The 21,956-nt window shown below is 31.9% G+C and overlaps 1 protein-coding gene across 2 annotated transcripts; it reads right to left on the bottom strand.

Moving 5' to 3' along the window:
* Nucleotides 1-11,062: 11,062 nt before the first annotated feature.
* On the bottom strand, nucleotides 11,063-14,361 carry LOC102614864 (aspartic proteinase Asp1-like). 2 transcript variants are annotated; one of them, XM_025093486.2, is made up of 11 exons: nucleotides 14,193-14,361; nucleotides 14,064-14,094; nucleotides 13,905-13,968; nucleotides 13,415-13,556; nucleotides 13,204-13,321; nucleotides 12,877-13,100; nucleotides 12,260-12,484; nucleotides 12,017-12,155; nucleotides 11,642-11,839; nucleotides 11,457-11,529; nucleotides 11,063-11,359 (listed from the first exon to the last, which is right to left on the bottom strand). In XM_025093486.2, the coding sequence occupies exons 1-11, from the start codon at nucleotides 14,246-14,248 to the stop codon at nucleotides 11,250-11,252; spliced, it is 1,380 nt and encodes a 459-aa protein (XP_024949254.1). In that variant the 5' UTR covers nucleotides 14,249-14,361; the 3' UTR covers nucleotides 11,063-11,249. The 2 variants fall into 2 exon arrangements, with proteins under 2 accessions (XP_024949254.1, XP_024949259.1); XM_025093491.2 differs by having other exon boundaries at nucleotides 13,415-13,460.
* Between the last annotated feature and the right edge of the window lie 7,595 nt (nucleotides 14,362-21,956).

The following is a 21,956-nucleotide window of genomic DNA, read 5'->3' as shown; positions in this document are numbered from 1 at the left end:
TTCTTACACAGCTCACTTCTCCCAAAACCCAGTTGCCAACACAAACAAACTGCTTGCTTCACTTCAAAAAACTTGTTGTAACCAACAACTTGCTTCTGTTGTTATGGCTGTTGTCGTTGCTGCAGTGGTCTTAAGTTCGCAGATCCAAAAGAAGCAAGTCTAACGGATAGCTCTAAGTTGAGAATTTCTCGATAATGGGTGCTGCTATGCATTATTTCTTCATTATTATTAATAGTCTATTTGTTAAAATTATTATGGTTATGAATTTGGTTGAGAGGGCGATGAGTTTGAGGGTCAAGGCCATGGTTAAGTAACTTATGCTTGATGTGTGCTTCCTGATAATATTCCAACTATTAATGACCACTTGCACATTACACAAATTCAAAACACCCCCCGCCCAAAAAAAAAAAGGTTTTTTTAGATCTAATAATTAAAATTTACCCACTCCTAAACAAATAAAAATTAAAAAAAAAAAGAAAAAAGAGAGAAAAAGCTTAATTAGTTACTTGTTTCAACTAGATTAAACAAAGAGGAAGAAGAAGACTACCATTTACAAACCAAAACGACTTCATTCACAGCAAAGCAGAACAAAAAAAAAAAAATCAAGCAGAAACATGTGCCGTTAAGAGAACAAAGAAAAGGAAGAAGCAAGTGTTCAGCTGGGTTAAATAAAGAGGAAGAAGAAGGCTGCTATTTGCAAACCAAAACGACTTCGTTGAAAGCAAATCAGAACAAATAACAAAATTGAAGCAAAAACGTCGTCGTTCAATAGCGCTTGAAAACAAAAAAATTAAGAGCCGAAACGGCGTCGTTTGACACAATTTCGGGGTTTGACCCAGAGCAAACATGTTGTACTTACCATTTTATATTTCTAATATTATTCTAAATTTTGTTGGGTTGGGGGTTGGGGGAATTCTAAGACCAAGCCAAGCCCAAGTTTTTAGTTGTAAGCTCCAGTCTAGACATTGGCCTAGCCCTTGTGCAGGGCCGAAGCCTGTGGGCTATGCCAGCCCGGCCATTTTTTGCCCTAAGAAATAAAAAAATTTGAATAACTTAATAATTAAGTCTTCCTTAATTTTTAATTTAAATCTTTTGACCAATCTTTGACAATTAAAGTTATTTTAAGAGTTTCAATTTGACAATTTATCTTTATAGCATAAAATAAAATGTATTATAATAGCATAATAATTTTGTATTTATTTTCTACTAAATAATCTAATATTTTTAAGGGCAAAGTTATTTGCACTCTAAAAATTACTCTGAACACTTTATTGATCTATAAATTCATGCTCTAAGTTTAAAAAGATAATTTTTACTTTTTATACTCTTTAAAATGTCAAAAAAGACCTTAAACAAATTAGTTAAATTAATTTACTCAAAGCACCAATCAAATTATTTTGCAAGTCCATAATGAATTAATAACAATTTAGTATGTACAACAATGGAATCAAATTATGTTCTAAACAAATGCTTTAATATAAATTTTAGTTATTAATTTTTGTCTATTAAAGAATATGTTCAATGTTGATTGGGTAAAAACTCGTTTAGTCCCTATATTATAAGGTTAGTACCCGTTTAGTCCCTATATTTTTAAAAATACCTCAAAACATCCCTATCGTTAAATTATTGACACTCTTACGGTTACTTTTTGTTTCTTTTGACTTGCTTTTATAATATTACCCTTTTACAAAAAAATTTTTGGACATTAATAAAAAAATTAAATTACCATTTTCACCCAAACAATATAAAATGGAAATAAAAAGAATTAACATTAATTTTTTTATCTAACTACTACTTTTTTTGCTTTTGATTTTCGAGAATATCCCTATTTATAGGTCTGAGATCTACATCTATGAATTAAAATGTCCGAATGATTAACTTTGCAGTCAATTGTTGGAATCAATAGGTCTTCAAATTGTTCATTTGAAAAAATTAAAACCCTTCTTATTGGATGATCATAATACTTCCCAAAAGTTAAAAAAAAAATTTATCAATAGAGGAAGAATATCACTATTTTTAATTCAGTAAGATACCGAAATGGATAATTAACTCATTCGATACTAGAAATAATTGCAGAAAATCTTTTGATGACATGAATTCTTATTTCTCAATGATATCCCATGATCAAGACTATTGGTTAAATCCTATGAAATCATTTCATAAAAGTTCATTACTATATTCTTTTTATAAAGTAAATCGACTTCAATTCCTGAATAGTTCACATCACTTCCGCTTTTATCGTAACAAAATATTCACTTTTTATGTGAAAAAGTTCCATGTCAATAATTATAATTTTATGCGTGGACAAGTTCTCAATATCTTGTTCATTTGCGACAATGTATTTTCGTTGTGCGATGGTTAAAAAAACAAAAGCGTTTTTTCGGAGAGAGATACTATTTCACCAATCGAGTCACAAGTATCTAACATATTCATATTTAATGATTTCCGACAAATAGGTGACAAAAGGTATAATTCGTACAAAAAATTTTCCTTTTCCAATTTGATCTGATGTATTAGTTTGTAGAGCTATTTACTCGATTGTAGCCATTTCTAAAATACCTCTAATGAAGGGACAAATAGTCAACTTTGAAAGAACTTATTGTCAACCTCTTCCATATATAAATCAATCGGATTCAGATGAGAGGAAATTGCACCAACATCTCATTTTAGTTTGAACATGAGTTTGATTCACACTCCATGTTATGAGAAATATTTATCATCCAAAAAGAGAACGAGGAAAAAAATAAAGTCTGTATTCAAAGAAATGCAGTGAAAAAGACAGATGTCTAGAACATTGCAACAAGACAGTGCTTTTTCAATTCTCTCAAATTTGGAATCAATTCCAAACATATATGCCATATTTCCTACTACAAGGTACAAATATCTAAACTTGATATTTTTAGATTCTTTTTCAGACTTATTGCCGGTACTAAGTAGCAGGAAAAAAATTTGTATCCATTTTTTATGATATTATGCATGGATCAAATAGAGCCATAGAGGATGGCAAACTCTTTAAAAAAAATGGTGTCTTCCACAATGGAATTTGATAAATGAGATTTCGAGAAAGTATTTCCACAATTTTCTTCAGTCCAAAGAAATGATTCATTGAATAATGAATCACCATTGATATTGACAAATCTGAGATTGCAAAATGCTCCAGAGTTCCTTTATTCAATCATTTTCCTTCTTCTTGTTGCTATGTATCTCGTTCATACACATCTTATCTTTGTTTCCCAAGCTTATATTGAGTTAGGCCCCGTTTGGGATTGCTTTTGGGAGAGTTAAAAGTAATTTTAAAAATCTAAAAGCTAATTTTGGTGTTTGGTAAAAAAAAAATCAAAATCACTTTTGTCAGAATCAGCTCATCTTACAGCTGATTTTGAAAAGCAGGGAAAGAGTAACTTTTAGATTCTGATTTTGAGAATCAATTTTATCCTTTAATATAATTCCATAACTATCCTTACAATTATTACTTAAACCCAAAATTATCCTTATTTAAATTGGAAATAAAATCAATATTTTAATATATTTTTTTTTATAATTAACGCACACCTTTCGTTTACCCTATTTCTTCATATTTTGTGTTCTATCAAAACTTCTCTAGTGCAACAAAGCAAGATCCAGTACGTGTTCCATCACCATATTCAATAACAGTAAGTGACTCATCACGCTTTTCATGTATATTCAATGTAATTTTTATTATAATATTTGTTGTTTGTCTTATTTGGGTTTGTTTATATATAAACAATTCTATACCTATGCAATTTTTATTATAATATTCATTGTTTGTCATAAGGGAAATTCCTTCAACTATCAAGACACTTCATTTTTTTTCCATAAGAATAGTTTGTGTAACTAAAAATACAGGGCACAAAGCTATAGAAAGTGCTACGTTTATGCTGCTTGGCAAGAAGTTAATATGCCAATTCCACATTTTTATAAAAAAAAAATTGTTTGATTCAACGAGATATTGTATGTGTACATTTTTATATGTATAAATAAATTTCATCCTACATTATGTACATTTTAGTCATTTATTTTCTTACAGCAGTTTAACAATAAGATTTACCAAACACTCATAATTGCTTTCAAAATTCACAGTACTTTTGAAAATAAAATTTACCAAACACTTAAATGATTCTCTTCACAGCTGATTATTTCTACAGCACAGTTAACAACAATTATTTTAAAAGCTGCAGCATTACCAAACTGGCCCTTAGAGACAAAGTTTGAATGGGTAAAATCTTTGATAATTCTACGTACATGATTGAGTTGCGAAAACTTCTAGATAGGTATTCCACATTTGATCTGAATTTTTTTTATTAAAGAATCTATTTCTAGGTACTCTGAAACAAATTATGAGATGCGGTACAAGAAATACGGAGTTCTGCCTTCGGGCCGAAACATGCTATACAGCGGTCCCACGGATGGTTTCCAAGATGATCCTTTTGGCCCACAGGTCCAGTATCAGATGGATCGGTTATCACCCTATCAAGTCATTTTTATGATTCGCCATTTTAAATTGCTCATTGGGGGTAGGGGTGGGCAAAATCGGGTTCGGATCAACCCGATCGGGTTTCGGGTTGGTCGGGTTGGATAAAAATTAATCCGAACTCCACCCAAACATATAACCCGATCCGATCCGATCCGTCGGGTGGAGTTCGGATCGGATCGGATGCGGGTTAATTCGGGTCGGGTGTAATCGGATCGAATTCGGGTTAAATTCTGGTTATTCGGATCAATTCGGGTCAATTCGGGTTATAATTAATTTGGCAATTGGGGAGGTGAAATTAGGAAATTAATTTATTATAATTTTATTGTATTTTTTCCTGAGGGGTTTTGGTGCTGGAAAGATTGTAAAAGTCACATGAAATTATCTTTTCTATTTTGTGTTGTTGATTATGAGGCTCATAATAAATCTTGCACCAAGCATGCTTACAAAAATTTTGTTCATATTAAAATAAATTAGGTTTGTGTTCATTTTGACAATAACAACATGAACGTGCATGTCCTTTTTAAACAAGCATTTGTGGCTTATGCACTTGCAGAATTTGTCAATACAAATTTGGCCCCCAAAAAAAAAAATTGTTCATTTTTGTATTCATGTAAGGCACTATCAACACACACCAGGGATTGCAAGCTATCATATAAAATAAAAAATAAAAAGTCATTGATTCGTAAATTTCTAGCTTCAGGTGAGAAATGAATCTCCTCATAAATAAATAACTAAATAAAGTTAACAGCCAAACAGAGCTGGAATGAACGGCACTAAATAATTATTCAAATTATAGTTGGGGAAATGATGATACAGGAATTGCAATTCCTTCAGCTTGCCCAATGTGTTAGAAATAGAGCCAGTGAAACTGTTCGAGTAAAGATCCAAGCTCTGAAATTTCGTTGTTAGAATAATGTGATGATAAATAATCATTAAAGTAGATTTGATTGCATCAAACTCTTAATCAAGTTTTCATGACCATGTTATCTACCTATCTAGTTAAAGCTTGGCTACACTAAATTAATGAAAATTGGAGAGTGAATTGTAAATCACTTGCTAACAGACGATCAAATTACCGATTATGCTCAAACAATCAAGCGATTAAACCAGTAAAATCATTCAATGATCGATAAAGTTCGGAAAGGTAATCAAATTACCGATAGAAACGTACAATACATGTAGGTTTTAAGCACAAATGAGCTACTTATAGAATAAATCAAAACACTCTACACTAATTTGTCAATAACAGAATTTGTGCACTTGCAGACTATTAAAATCAACCCAACTTGTCAATACAAAGAAAAATCTTCAATGGAGTATGTCATCAATGCTTTAAAATATAACAAATACTCATACCTCTGCCATTTAATAATGAAAAAAGTTGAACTATCATGTGCATCCTATAACCAAAACTTTACGCAGTCAAATCAGAAAAAATAATATATGCATGGTATCCAAAATTCCAAATAATCTAAGCTGGATTCTAGTCTTCGTTTTTTCTCAAAATTTTTCAATTGGTTTCTTTTCCACTCTTGTCACCTTGCTAACTAAGACATTTCTCTCCCACCTTCCTTGTCCTCCCTCATTCATCCATCCATTCATTTCAACCAACAAAAAAAGAAAACTGCTATAGAATTAAATTCAAATGATTCAAAATTAAAAATGAACACAAAGCATAAAATTAAAATTAACACAAAGTTTAAATTTAATAGTCTCCATCCAAAGCGCAATGTCCAATTCTAAAATCTAAACATTAATCTTTAGAACACAAAATTAAACATAATTAAATAGTTTCCATTTTCCAAAACACAAATGACAAAGTTCCAAAATCCATAACACAACAAAGTTTAAATGTAAATCTAGATCAACTTCCTCCACGGCTCCACCGTTCCTCGCAAGCACTTTGACAACTTTTAACTTCAATTTCTTCTACTCCAAGTTGAAGAATTGAAGCAGATATCCCCTAGGAAAAAATTGAAAAAATAATATATGATAACCGTTTAACTACTTTCTTTAAGCCTCATTACAAATAAAGGGACATTAAACATAAACACATATGCCCAATTCATGTGTATACTTGATTAAATATAAGAAAAAAAAATTAAGTAAATTGTGGCTTATTTCATGGCATTCATCACCAAGTAAATTTAATAATAATCCTAATTCCTAAGTAATACCATTCCAGCAATTTCAACGTGTCTAAAATAAATGAAACAATTATAATATTACAATTTGAATTAAAAATTAAAAATTAAAATTATAACAACTATTGTCTATTATTATAGTGTAAATTCAACTTAAACATATAATATGAAATTATAAATAATAATATATATTAAGAATTACCTTTCAAATATCCCCAACACCCATATCAGCGCTCACTGTTTCCACCGTTGAAGCTTGTGATCTTACAAACTCTTTAAAATGTCAAAAAAAAAAAATGAAATTAGTAAATAACTTAAGTACATGTAGATGCTATTTATAAAGTTATAATACATCTTAACTTTATAAAGTATGAGAAAAATATTATCTTCTTGTAGCTCTATATGGAATATCTGCTCTTTAATATCTTCCTGAAGGTTGTAGACATGATTAGCAAAAAGTTTAGCTTGTAACCAAATTTCGGTACATATCAATGCCTCAACCATACAAGGGGTCAAAGAACTCCGATATTTGTTAATGATGCAACGCCCTGTGCTAAAGGAAGATTCAGATGCCACTGTGGAAACAAGAACGACGAGGACATCCCTTGCAATTTTCTCTAATATCGAATACTTCAATCCATTAACCTTCCACCAAAGCAAAACATTGAGCTTAAGATTGCTCGGATCTTCAACTGGGTCACTGAAATATCGTTCCACCTCAGATACTACTCTCTTGCCCTCATTCTGAACAAACACTTTCTGAGCATACCCAAAGAAAGGGCGAGAAACGCGGAAACTGTCATCACCATCACCACTAGGACCCTCCGGCAAACCAACCTCAGTTGTAAAATAAGGAGAATAACTTATACCACCATAGCTGCCGTTAGGAACACTCTCACTACACATCGATGGTGTGGAACTAGAGCACATTGCACTATATGCATCATAAAGCTCATTCAACAAATCTTTCACTGCTTTGGTCATTTCTTCAACTTTCCAACCATCATTGGCAAAAATGATCTCAAAAATATGTTTGGCAAAGTCCATTTTAGCTCGTGGATTAAGAATAAATACAACAATCAACATTTTATTTATCTTCCCTGAAGACTCCCAATATTTATCAAATTCTTCCCTCATTTGATAAGCCATAGCCACCACCCAAGGATCTGTACTTACCTCTAATGCAGTCAATGAGCTCTCAATTAAGTCAATGGTATCATAACAAAGATTAGAAGTCACACTCAAAGAAGCAGAAAATAACAATGTGGCATCATAAAATACCTTCAAAAACTTTACAATTCGCCCTACACTCTCCCAATCCTCAGGTCCAGGCGGGCCCACCCTCTTAGCGTTATTTTCTTTCTCGAGAAAGTATGCCTCATACAGTTTATCCACCTCTGTCATTCTATCAAATGCTGCTTGAAACTTCAACGCAGTCATCAACATTAAATAGGTGGAATTCCACCTAGTAGGACAATCCAAAACAACTGTTCTATTTGGACATTTCACTTGTTGAGCACACAGTTTAAATGCCTGTAGCCTCGTTGTGGAGGATCTCACATACTTCACAGCATTCCGGATGGCGGCAACACTAGCATGCAATTCATTCAACCCCGAAACAACAATCAAGTTCAAAATATGTGCACAACAACGCACATGCATATACTGACCCGCCAATACAATTGCATCATCATTCCTCCAAGCAAGTAATTGCATAGTGACATAATTAACAGCAACATCATTTGTACTGGCATTATCAACAGTTATTGCAAACAACTTCTCTATCCCCCAATCTTGTAAACAAGCTACAACCTTTTTACAGATCGTTTTCCCTCTATGATCTTCAATCACACTGAAACTAATAATCCTTCTATTCAAACACCAATCACTATCAATAAAATGAGCTGTGATCACCATGTAGCTCATGTTTTGAACAAAAGTCCATAAATCAGTGGTAAGAGACACTCGCTGTTTGTTGTTGCAAATCAAACTCTTCAACATTATCGTTTCTTCCAAAAATAAATCCATAACATCCCTACCAATAGTTCCCCGAGATAGCATAACAAACTGCGGAATGGTTACACTACAGAAATGCCTGAACCCTTTGTTATCCACAAAACTAAGTGGCAACTCACCCATAATGATCATTTTGGTGACTGCCCTTCTACAAGCGTCTTGACTCCACCCTTTAGCCAAAACCATATTACTTGCATTTCCTTCCCCACCCTCAGTTGTCAAGTTTTGTTGACTTCCCTCTTGTTGTTCCCGGAATGTCTTGTATGCAAGGCAAGCCAGTATATGATTTCTCATATTTGTAATCCCATCACGCATTGAATGACATTGATATTGTCTACCACAATAGTTGCACTTACATTTGTTTGGATTGTCCTCAAGCAAAGTGAAATGATTCCACGTCGCAGATCTTTTCTTCATCGCTGGTCTTTTCCGCTTTGTCTTTTGAGTTCCTTCCATTTGAACACTTTGATAGTCATCATCACTTATTGAATTCGATCTTGAGTGTCCAGGCATCTAAACATACAAATAAATAATTATTAATCATTAATTCATAAATGAAAACACAAAAAGACTATTAAAAAAAATCTACTTAATAGTTAGTATTACAAATTGATTCAAATAATTGTTAATTTAATTTTATGAAACTTTTTGAAATCGATATTTCCAATTTTCCACCATAATGTTTATATATGATCAAGAATTCAAGATGCATATTCCATAAAAGAAAACCAAGAAATTAATGTAATTATTTAATTTATAATATCTAATTATCCATTGGCCAAAATAATATAATATTAATTACATATCCGTATCTTAAATTCTTAATTCTTATTATGCCCACATTATATGTACTTAACCACTTAATAGTTACTTATTGGTTATCATGCAATTAATTAAATTGATTAATTATTTGTTGAAGTTGAAACTTGAAACTACTGCAATTAAATTGGTTAATTTTTTGTTGAAGTTGAAACTATTCTACAAATACACATATCATATGACATATATAATTATAATTTATATTGTAACATAATATTTAATTTTAATTTTTAATCTAACATTACTATTCATACAAAAAATCAATTATTAATAAATAACAGAAAATTAATGCCGGATTATTTTCATTTTATTGATAACATTTAACAATATATAATTAACATACAAAGTTACAATTAACATTTCTCATATAACATATAAAAAATAACAATTATAATTAATCATTAATGCATATATAATTATATATTATATACTGATATACCATCACTTAAACAAGTTCAAAAGCCAGATTTGTTGATTCGGTTCGGGCTTCAAGTTCCAAACTTCCAACTTCCAAAACAGAGAGTGAAGAGACCTTTTGGCTTTTGAGACTGGAGCCGTGAGTCCGTGACCTGTGAGGCGTGACCGTGAATGGGTGTGGTGGCCGGATGTCAACACTCAACAGCTATGAGCCCGTGACCCGTGAATGCCAATGGTGGAGACTCGAGTGGATCGGAGGCAGCTTGCCGGGTGGATCTTCAATCGGACTGAGTGATGGTGGAGTTGAGGATTCAAGGCGTGGATCCGGCGCTTGGTTGCAGCAGATCTGGAGATCGGGTCACAATCTTCACGAATCAGCTTCGGCTTCGGTTGGGGTCGTTCTCAGTAGCGGTTGCTACGTGTGGTGGCCGGTTGCAGCTAGCTCTGTGAACTGTGCGTGTGTGTTCGCTACGTGTGGTGAGCGACGGAGGCCGTGAGGCATGAATGGGTGTGGGTTGGCTGCTTGTGCTTGACGGCTTGAGTGCTGGTTTCAGTGATTTGATTTTGTATGTAACAGTGAGGGTTTGTGTCTTTGTGATACCGTGAGGCGGTGACTGGTGAAGTGGTGAGTGTTTGAGTGAGTGAGGGTTTGTGAGTTGTTACTTTGCTTGTGTTCCTTTCTTAATTTCTTTGTGAATTCTGAATTGTTTTGTTGCGGTGAATAGTTTGGAGTGAATTACTTAATTGCTTTGTTGCGGTGAATACTTTGTGAATTACTGAATTGTGAATTACTGTAAATCCGTGAGTCTGTGACACTATGAGTCTGTGATGTGTGATCTGTATTCTGTGAGTTACTGATTCAGTGATTGTGAGTGTGTCATGTGTGTATTTGTATTATGTGATTTGTAATTTTGTATTTGCCAAATTTGTTTTTTGTCTCAACCCGATCGGGTTTTCGGATCGGATCGGGTTTCATGATCCGATCGGGTTTTGTTCCCCACCCGATCCGATCCGAAACCGAAATTTTTCGGATCGGATCGGGTCGGATCGGGTTGGGTCGGATATTTTGCCCACCCCTATTTGGGGGTCCAATGCATCATAGTATGCTAGGTCCTGTATTATATAATCCTTTTGTAAACCACAATTGTAAGGCATTCTTATTCATGCAAGATTGTAGAAGAGAACTTTTTAATATATAAAAGTACTGATTTCACTTGCATAAAAGTACAGCATTTCTGCATCATTTAAGCAAAACACATACTAGTTCAATATTCAAATATTATACAAACAACCATACCTGCTGTGTTTTATTTATAGACAGGAGTAGCAACTTTTTTTATGAAAGGGTACAGTGGTAATCAAGTATTCATGGCTTTTGATTTTGGGATCTGATCACAATTGGTAGGCATCCATCCAATCATTTGCTTTTCATTGTCAAAAATAACTAATCTGTCTTGCATCGATATAGCTGTTAAGAAGGTAATAAATACAGTGGTTCAGCAGCATGATGATGGTATTAGTCTTTGCTTTAATATGTTCAAAGAACTATACAAAATCTCCAATACCTCCAATGACATTTAAATCCTGCAGCCCCACTTCAGCCCCATTCAGGATACCCAAGCAAACATTTCCTTTATTCTGAAAGAACAAATTGTTTATGTTTTCAATGGGAAGTGCTATTTCTAACCAAAATGATGACAATGAGAAAACAAACAAAAGATATGAGAATGATATTGTAGGTTGGACTTACTGATATTATCAGATATGCTTCAGGGGTTAATTCAAAAAGAGTTCTAGTTTTCCCATCAGTGAAGCTCAGGGCTAGGGTCCTGAAGCATTTCTTGACATCATGCACATTTTTGAAAGGTCTCCTGCCTTTCCAACAGAGTGGCAGCGTCTCATCCTCTGGTGCCTCTTTCAACGACTTTGCACTAAGTTCTTTCTTCATCTATAAGCATTTAAATTATCAATGTAAAACATCAGGTTTCATGAAGGTTTGACATTGGCAATTAATACCATTGAATCATATAACTTGTGACCAGTTAATTAGTTAAAAATTTCTTATCAACAAACAAATGAATCATAAATGATAAGGAAGGTTAATTTTTTGTTTTTTCAGACTCACTATAGATGTTAAAGTTTGATAAGTAACACGATTAAGGTAAGTATAAGAGCTCCCACTGTCAAAAACCACAGGTAGATTCTTTAAACCAGTAGTTTCCCCACCAAAAAAGAGTTCTGCAACTCCAGGTGAGTAGTATTTGCTGAAATCAAGAATTAGAGGAGGTAAAATGAGCAGAGGAACAACCAAAATATTGATAATAAGACTAATAAATTTGAACACTGGGGGTATGGGAGGGTCAATTACGTATAATCAGATGACATTGAAGTCCAAACTACTCGAGAAGAATCATAGAGGTCATCTCCAAAGAATAGAAATCCTCCACCCCCTCCACTTAAACAGTGTCCAACGACATTTCGTATTAACTTCTGGCTATGAAGCTGCGAAACAATGCTGGATTTCCCCTTGCCAAGGCCAAGTATCCCATCCAAGGGATGATAAGATGTACCTGGAACTTGATTATATCCACATCTGTAAACAAGGAAATAAATAGATATAGTATGAATTATGATGCACGGGGAAACAACTTCAAGTAAACATGATTTCTACTTGACTATTTCAAATGCTGTATCTAAAGGAAAAAGACATAATCAAATAAAAGGTTACTCTACTACTGCCTCTGAAGACATATTTTAATCTAAATGGTCCCATATTTTGTTAATTGTTCTCCCCGTCTGAAATAGATAAGGACTCTAACAAACTAAAATGGCCAATTCAAGTCATATTGGTCGCGGTAAGGAAATCATAGGTCACCATTTATCAAACTTCGTCGTATACACGTCAGACGTCAGTGGCAACATGATTTACAAAATCATTTAAAAGAACAAGGGCATAAGGAAACTATGAAAATCTTAGCTACCAACCCGAGGGCTAGACGAGGATTAAGTCGTTGGCCATTCGTATAGTTGAAGGCAAAAGCATCCTTGACAAGAACACCAAGAGACGAGCCGCCATCTGCATATTCAAGCTCATAGTCACATTGTGTAGGGTCTTCACAATTGTGGTGACCAGGTGCATGCAAGGATGCACAAATGGGGTCCTCAAAAGGCACAAGGTTATTGCTTGGTCTGTAAAGCGGATGAGGTGCCTACAATTACAGTAAAAAGCTTCTGCAGCTATATTCAATTCAGCACAATATATAATCATAATGGAAATTTCATGAAACAAGCTTGTAATGTCGATGCAAGTACCTCAACACACCGGACACATGGTGCATCACATTGGAGCCAAGTGAGATCACTACCAGTATCCAGATCAAGAAAGTAAGGTCTTGCTGGCTGTCCTATGTACATGGTAACATTATAGTATCTGCAAATTCAACCAAAAATGAAAAAGATGTAAATTGAGTTCCTAAATATCTCACTTTCAAAAAAACGAATATGACTTCTTTATGTTACATACCCAGTAGGATATACATTTCCACGGACTTGGAACAAAAGGGAAGAGCCTACATGATTGAACAACAATGAAGAGGAAGAGGATGAGGATGACGTCCTTACAGTTGGAAAACATAGATTTTCTCCATTGCAGCTGCTCTTCATCACTGAAAGATGTGGAAATGACAAAAGACACCAATACCAATGCCACCACCAAACCCACCTTCCCTTTTCCCATCTTTTTAGTTACTATATACTGTGTTTGATAAAATACCTCAGTGAATCAAAGACGGGTCTGGCGCTTTATGGTTTATTAAGGCATTTTAATAAGAACATCTTGTTTTCTAACTTTTTAGTTTATTTTAACTATAATAACACGATTAATATCCCATAAAAAAACATATTTAATAAATAGTAGTAATATAAACACATAATTAAAATCAAGTAAAAGGGAAATTCGATTATATCTGCAACTTATAAACATTGTTTTAAAATTAATACATTTTATACCGTACATGCACAAATAAATTTGATGCCTTTGGCAGCATAGTTTCTGCTCCAACTCAATCTACCAGGAACCTGTCATGATTAATATTTTTTTCAAAAAAAAAGAAAATAAACACAAATTACCCAAAAATAAGCAACAAAATAACGAATAAGTAAGCAAATCTCACAGGCTGGAAGTGGAAACTCCTGTCAGGCAACCTACAATTGACAGAAACAATCAAGAAAAGCAAAATTAAAAAATAAAAAATAAAACTGAAAATGAGTTTCAGAAACTATCAACTGAGAAAATTCCATGCCTGACGAATGCTTCGGAGGGGAGGGTAGAGCCAAATGGAAACATGCTTCCTTGCATTGCAATACAAAGCGATTTACAGAGTCGCTTATTAGATACAAGAGCTCGATGTCTCCTAATCTCTACATGCTGCAACTGAGAGCACGACGCCAGGTCCTTTTTTTTTAATTTTTTCAAAAAAAAATTCTATTTGGTAATTGTGCTGGGCGGGACGGGCTTGGAAAAAGCCTTGACCCAAGCCTTTGTTTTCAGAGATGGTTTGAGGCCCTTAAAAAAGCCTGTTCAAGAATATTAGGAATTTCAAAGATGGATTGTTTTAATTGAATTGCTATTAACTTTTTTTTTTCTTTTTTGGAACCCGAACAAATTCCAAGAAGCATTTTACACATAGGGCTTTCTCAATGTAATTTTTCCTTTTTTTTTTTAATTAGAAGTTAAAGGGGGTAGTAGGTGATATGGTTCGGTCCGGTCGGTTCGATTTTTATTGAACTAAGCTAAACGGAATAAACATAATTAAAATTATGAAATGAACCAAACCAAAATTGGTTTGGTTCTAATTGGGTTCGATTTTTTTTAATTTTTAAAATATTTATTTTTTTGGTTATCGAATTTTCAAGTCGATTTTTTATTTAATTAATTAAATTGATTATTTTTTTCTTGGTTTGTAAATTGGACCCAAATCGGGCAAACCGATGGTTAGGTTAGCTTTTTTGGAGCCACAATTTATGGGTAAGCAAAGTTCAAATCATTTTTTATCCTGTTTTATCATTGGAAATTTGAATTCAAGTAGCTTGCGAAATAAAAATGATTGAAAACCGCTCGGTCAAGCTTCTAAAGTGCACTTTCTTAATATTTGATTTGTTTTTTGTATTGTATTAATTACTACATTATAATTTTATAAAGAGTATTATTATTAAGTGATTATGTTTCTATGCAGGTCCAATTGAAAAATAAATTAAATTAAATTAAGACATTAATAAACTTATCTTAGCATAATTGTATACAAAATGATGATATAATTATCCATCATAGTGTAAAATAGTATAATGTAAATATTTAATGATAGAAATAAGACAAAGGACAGAGAAAGATGTTTGGGTAATAAAATAGGGTGAGCATAATAAGACTTTACTCAAAATCTCATTATGTTCACCTTGCTATTAGTTGGTAAAATTGGGCAACCATAATAAGGGTTCACTCAAATCCATAATAAGGCTTCACCATAAAGCACGAGACTGAAGAAAATAAGCAAGCAAGATTTAGGTGAGGAGACAATTAAATTGAGGATAGACCCAATCGAAGCCACCTTTTCATCCTCTCCAAAAATTCAAGGAGTGAACGTTATTTTCAAAACCCATTATTTCATAATCCAAGGGGAAGAGGGAGATGGGACTCTATCCTCAAATCCCACAATACCGTAAACCATGGGGAGGGATTTTGATCCCTAAAAGACTCCCAAGAGTGCCAACAGTTGGGGACTTATGAAAAATCTCTGTCCTCTCTCATTTTCTATATTATCTGGAGAGGTTTTAATTTTGAACTCACTTTCTTCCTCGTCCATCTATACCTCTCCTTATCTTTATCTTTATTTTTTCTTATTTAAAAGGGGAGAATTTCTTCTTACATTTTTTTTTTGTTCCTTCATTTTTTACACAAAACCATACACTTTATTTTTCTAGTATACCGTGAAACTGAATTGAGCGTCGAAGGGTTAATGCCAAAAAAACTTCCAGCGCCCTTGAATGTTTTTGTGGCTGCACGTGTTAGCCAAAGTTCAATTCGTAGTCACCAATTTTTTTCAAACTTTTGGAAACAGGCAAAACCACTTCCCTATATAAATAAATTCAAATGCTAGCGTTAAGATCTGATTGATAGCTCATACACTGATACAACCAAATTTTGGTGTCAACAAAAGAAAAAGACAAGGTGATGATGATGAACTTTTAATTGTAATTTCAGTTTCCAAAACAAGAACCATTAAGATTATATGATTAAGCGTCACTTTTATTTCCCTTTAATATGGTTAACTTTTAATGCATGATGATCGATTAGTTGATAAATACATTACATGCTATTCTTAACGTTTTACATTTCTAATATAATCCTTAAATTTTTTTGGGTAAAAAATCTAAAGATCAAGCCAAGCACAAGCTTTTTATTGTAATCTCGAGTCCAGGCTTCGGCTCTATTCTGGCCCTAAAACAAATGGTCAGGGCCCAAGCTTGTGGGCTAGGCCAGCCTGGCCACTTTGCTCATCCTAATTATTTTTTAAGAAATTCAAAGAAAAAAGTTTGAATAATTTAATAATTAAGTCTTCCTTAATTTTTTATTTAAATCTTTTGACCATATTTAAAAATTAAAGTTATTTTAAAAAGTTCAGTTTGACTATTTTTTTCTTACAACATAAAATAAAAATTTATTATAATGGCATAATAATTTAGTATTTATTTTGTGACTAGATAATCTAATATTTTTAAATTGGGTCACAGGCAAAACAAAAGAACACCAAATAAGAATTGTAAATTGAAAATCAAAAGAGTCACAAATCCTTTGTTAAAATAAAAATCTTTGGACATATCAAATCGCTCCACTATAAATACTTGTTTAAAATGTTGGGGGGGGGGGGGGGGCCCTTAAGATTTTCGAGGTAAGATAATTGAATAATTAAGTAGTCCAACGACACCCTTTCTTGTTGGCCTAATCAAATTTATATATTTCAACAATAATTAGAATCGATTACTAAATCTTGCAAAGGGCTTGTTTGTTTTTAGGTTAGAAATGTCTTAAATTGACTTTGTTTAAGAGGTTTTGATACCTTAACTTGTTTGTTGTGTAATTGAAGTTTTATTGTAAGACATTTTTATCTAAATAAAAAAATAAAATTTCCTAACTTTTATTTGAATGATAAAATGTCTGAATGAAAAATTAATTTTTTTTTCTCACAAATACCCTCATTAAATATACTTATTTTCTACCCATCTATTATGTAAAACCTAATAACCCTTTGATTTTTTTTTCTATATATCCAAAAGAATTTTTTAATTAACTATAATATATTTTGGATGTCATATTAGAATTTCTCTTGACCTCAACTTTTACTTGGTATTAAATACTTAATATACTTTGAATTTGAATTTTAGGCAAATACTTTTATTATTAGATATAAATTTTTTTATGTATAAATATTATGTTAAATTTTAACCAATAATGTTATCATAATTATTTTCATAAATTATTTATCAAATGCTTACCTTATAAATATTTATAACATATAAAAACTATTGTTCTACATAGCTTACCACTTTTAAATTCCATATATATATAGCACTTTTAAGGTCAGAAGTGTAAAAGTAATAGATTTAAGATATTTTGGGTTTATGAAAATAAATAATTTACTACTTACACTCAAACATCAAAAAATAAAAAAATAAATTTATTATTAGATATATGTATGCAAACCTATGTAGACCACATTCAGACCCATTCAGTTTTTTTTTTTTTTAAAGAACAAACACGACATAAGTTTCAAGAAAAGTAATTGATAGTTGAAGCTATTTGAACCCATAAGTTTCCTCTCTAATCCCTCTTATTAGGGCACAACTACAATACATGCATGTATGTGATACATGCAAGCAATAAAAAAAATTTAAAAAACATTATTCAAACACTTAAAAAAAAATGGGAGCAACCGGTTTTTGCCACCGGTTGCCCCTTAAATGAATTAAATAATAGTAAATATAATAATATTCAAATATAATAAATAAAATAATCATTATTTTAATATTAAAAGACACATAACAATAAAAAATCATTTTTATAATAATAAAAATCGAGTTTCAAGTTTAATGGTTCTGGTATCAAGTTCATGGTCCTGGTTTCATATTTATTGGTCCATTAATTGGATGATTTTTATGGTTGCAAGTTAATGATCTGAGGTTTCAAGTTCATTGCTCTATATTTCAAGTTCCTTTAGTTTCAAGTTTAATGGTGTAGGCATCATGTTAATGGTCATAGTTTCATGTTTATTGATCCATTAATTGGATGATTTTCATGTTTGCAAGTTAATGATCTCCGGTTTCATGTTCATTGCACCACGTTTCAAGTTCCTTTGGTTTCAAGTTTAATGATGTAGGCATCAAGTTAATAGTCATGGTTTCATATTTATTGGTCCATTAATTGGATGAGTTTCATGGTTGCAAGTTAATGATCTCAAGTTTCATGTTCATTACCTTATGTTTCAAGTTCATTTGGTTTCAAGTTTAATGGTCATGGTTTTATGTTTATTGGTCCAATAATTGGATGATTTTCATGGTTACAAGTTAATGATATCCGATTTCATGTTCATTGCACCAAGTTTCAAGTTCTTTTGTTTTCAAGTTTAATGGCGTAGACATCAAGTTAATGGTCCTTATTTCATGTTTACTGGTCCATTAATTGGATGATTTTCGTGATTGCAAGTTAATGACATCAGATTTTATCTCCATTGCCCTAAGTTTCAAGTTCCTTTGATTTCAAGTTTAATGGTTCCAGTATCAAGTTAATGGTCTTGGTTTCATATTTATTGGTCCATTAATTTGATGATTTTCCTGGTTGCAAGTTAATGACCTCAGATTTCATGTTCATTGTCCTAAGTTTCAAGTTCCTTTGGTTTCAAGTTTAATGGTTTCGGTATTAAGTTAATAGTATTAGTTTCATGTTTACTGGTCCATTAATTATATGAGTTTCATGATTGCAAGTTAATGATCTCAGATTTCATGTTCATTGCCCTAAGTTTCAAGTTCATTTGGTTTCAAGTTTAATGGTTCCTGTATCAAGTTGATGGTCTTGGTTTCATGTTTATTGGTCCATTAATTAGATGATTTTCATGGTCGCAAGTTAATGATTGCAGGTTTCATGTTCATTATACTAAGTTTCAAGTTCATTTGGTTTCAAGTTTAATGATCCCGACATCAAGTTAAGGGTCTTGGTTTCATGTTTATTGGTCCATTAATTGGATTATTTTTATGATTGCAAGTTAATGATATCAAATTTCATATTCATTACTCGAAGTTTCAAGTTCTTTTGGTTTCAAATTTAATGGTCCAAGTATCAAAATAATCTTCCTGATCTAGTTTCATGTTTATTAATTCATTAACCGATTCTATAGGTTTCAGGTTTTGCAAAAAAAAAAAAAAAATTTATTATTTAAATTCATCTCATCTGTTGGATTCATTATTTGAATCCAATGGCCATTTTTCCTGCATGTATCAGATACATGCAGGTATTGTAGCATCAGCCCTCTCATTAATTTAGGTTTTTACTTTCAAAATAATTTTTGATAAAATTACTTAATAACCCTACTTCTCTTTCTCTCATAATTCTTCAATTTCACAGTAGATAATTCAAACTTTCCCTTTCAATTTCAAATAAACATTGATGTTTAGTTCTCAACTTCTCAAAATCATATTCATAATTGCTGTTACAAACTGGGACTTAAAAAACCTATCTGAAAGAAAGAATATCAATTATTTTTTACCAGCCATGAAAATTATAAAAGTTTCTTTGGGTTTTATATTTGCCCTTGAAGCAACTTTTGGATTCTTAATTTAACGTTGGACTTATATATAAATAATTATATATTAGAAACTGTTATATAAGATTAGACCCAATTAAAAATAATCTTTTAAGATTTTTAGTAATAAGGGTCTTATTACTGACATAGTGTGGGCTTTTTGTTTGATTTTTTTATTCAAAAAAAAGAATATGGATAAAATTTAAATTAATTTTTTAACCTTCTACTTAATTTAAAATTTAAATTAGAATAATCAATTAAATAAAACTGACTGAAAATAAAATTAATTGAAACCCACTCAGTCATATTGCAAAGAGGCGGACGTTTGTTTGGTGTTGCAATGATACTCCCACGAACTGCCATCCATAAAAGGATAACAACAACATATCATAGTCTGATCTTCTCATTGGGTAAAAAAAAAAAATCATAATCTGATTGATACATGTTAGTCGGTCAACACTGACAGCTCGTGGGGAGATCGAGGAAACTTCCAAGAAATTCGGCGAGCGCACGTTCATTTCACTTGGACCTGCTTTCTTTATCAAGTTGTTGATCTTGAATCCTTGATCATATGATGCCTTTGAATCTCGCTTCCCCTACTGATTGTGACCTTTTCCTTATCTTTTTCCCTTATTCAATCTTTAAAACAGTCTATTTGGATAGACCTTTCCAAAGACGGCGCCTGATTTTATAAATTACAAATTGCACTTTGAAGGCCAGATGCAGTAAAAAAAAAACTTCTTTTTTTTTTTTTAAATATATGGGTTTAGCTAATGGGTTTTAAGCGATCAGATACTGTTAACAGAATGTTATGTTCACATTATTTTTTTTTCAAAAAAAAAAAATCCATTAAATATAATGTAGGCTTAGAGGCCTAGAGCATCTCCAAAAAACTCTATAAATTTTATTCTTTAAATATCTATTTACTTACCTATGTGGTAAATAAAAAAATAAAAAAATATGATATTCTTCAAAAGACTTTTCAAATAAAAATAACTTAATATAATTTTAATTAAATAATTATTTTTTTAAAAAAAAGTCAATAACAATTAAAATATTTCTCTCTTTTTCTCTAATAAAAAATAATAAAATATAAATTGAAGAGCGAGAAATCAATTCTCTAAATTTAAAGAGAGAGAATAATTTTTTATTTAAAAAATCTTAATTAAAATATTTTTTAAAGTCTTAAATATTAAAGTGATTTTTTAAATAATTAATAAAATTTTATTTAAAGAGTCTTTTGGTGATGTTGTTACTCGTAGCCGCAGCTAATCGAATACTTGACAAGAAGTCAAAGCAGTTTCAAAAGCAAAATGATCCCATTTGCCAACTTGCATGAAATTAAAAAGTAAAAAGTAGCAGGTGTCTTGTTGGTTTAATTCAGGCCAGATAATTCATTACATGTCGGCAATTCTTATCTATTCAGTAATGATCCACGTCATATAACACTCTCCTATTCTTCTATTCAGACAACTTCTTAGACACTGGCTTCACAACTTTGCTCCCCCGGGCTTCACTTTCCGTGTTCAATTCTTTGTCGAGTGATTTTTACTAGTTTTCATATGAAATTAAGGCTAATGCTAAGTTACATGTATGTACCTTACACCCCTCTCACATGAATAGTGAATGATGTGGGTTCACTCACTATTCATGTGAGAGGATTGTAAGATACATGCATGTAATTTAGAGGGATCCTGAAATTAAATATGTGATGACTGGTACGCGTTATTCGCATTCTTTCACCCACACACTTCCCTGGCTTAACAAGATTTCCAAATCATACTAACGTGCATTCCACGTAACCAATGAAACAAATCTTAAAAAGATTAGTACACATCAAGTAAAGTCTAATGATTAAATATCCACTCAGTTGTTGTCGGACTTAAGTTGTTACAATTAATATTGAAGTTGATGTGTAATTTTATTGCGTTATATATCTTTTGATCCTTATTATGACGCAAGATAAAGTGAAATAATATAATATTTTATGATGCTAGTGAAAAAGTATTTGAATTAGTGTATAAGTCCTGATATTTTCTAATTAGTGAACGAATTTTAAATTATTAAGTCTAAAAATAAAATTATGACAGATTGTATACTCAAAAATTTTCATAGATGCATTTTAAGTTATAAAACCTAATTACAAAATCATCATAGGTATATGCCCAGAATAAAAATAAATTCTTTGACTAATCAAATTGAAATCGGAACTTTTCA

The sequence above is a fragment of the Citrus sinensis genome, chromosome 7, assembly GCF_022201045.2.
Source record: "Citrus sinensis cultivar Valencia sweet orange chromosome 7, DVS_A1.0, whole genome shotgun sequence".
NCBI classification, from domain to species: Eukaryota; Viridiplantae; Streptophyta; class Magnoliopsida; order Sapindales; family Rutaceae; genus Citrus; species Citrus sinensis.
This window is presented reverse-complemented; position numbering and strand designations above follow the sequence as displayed.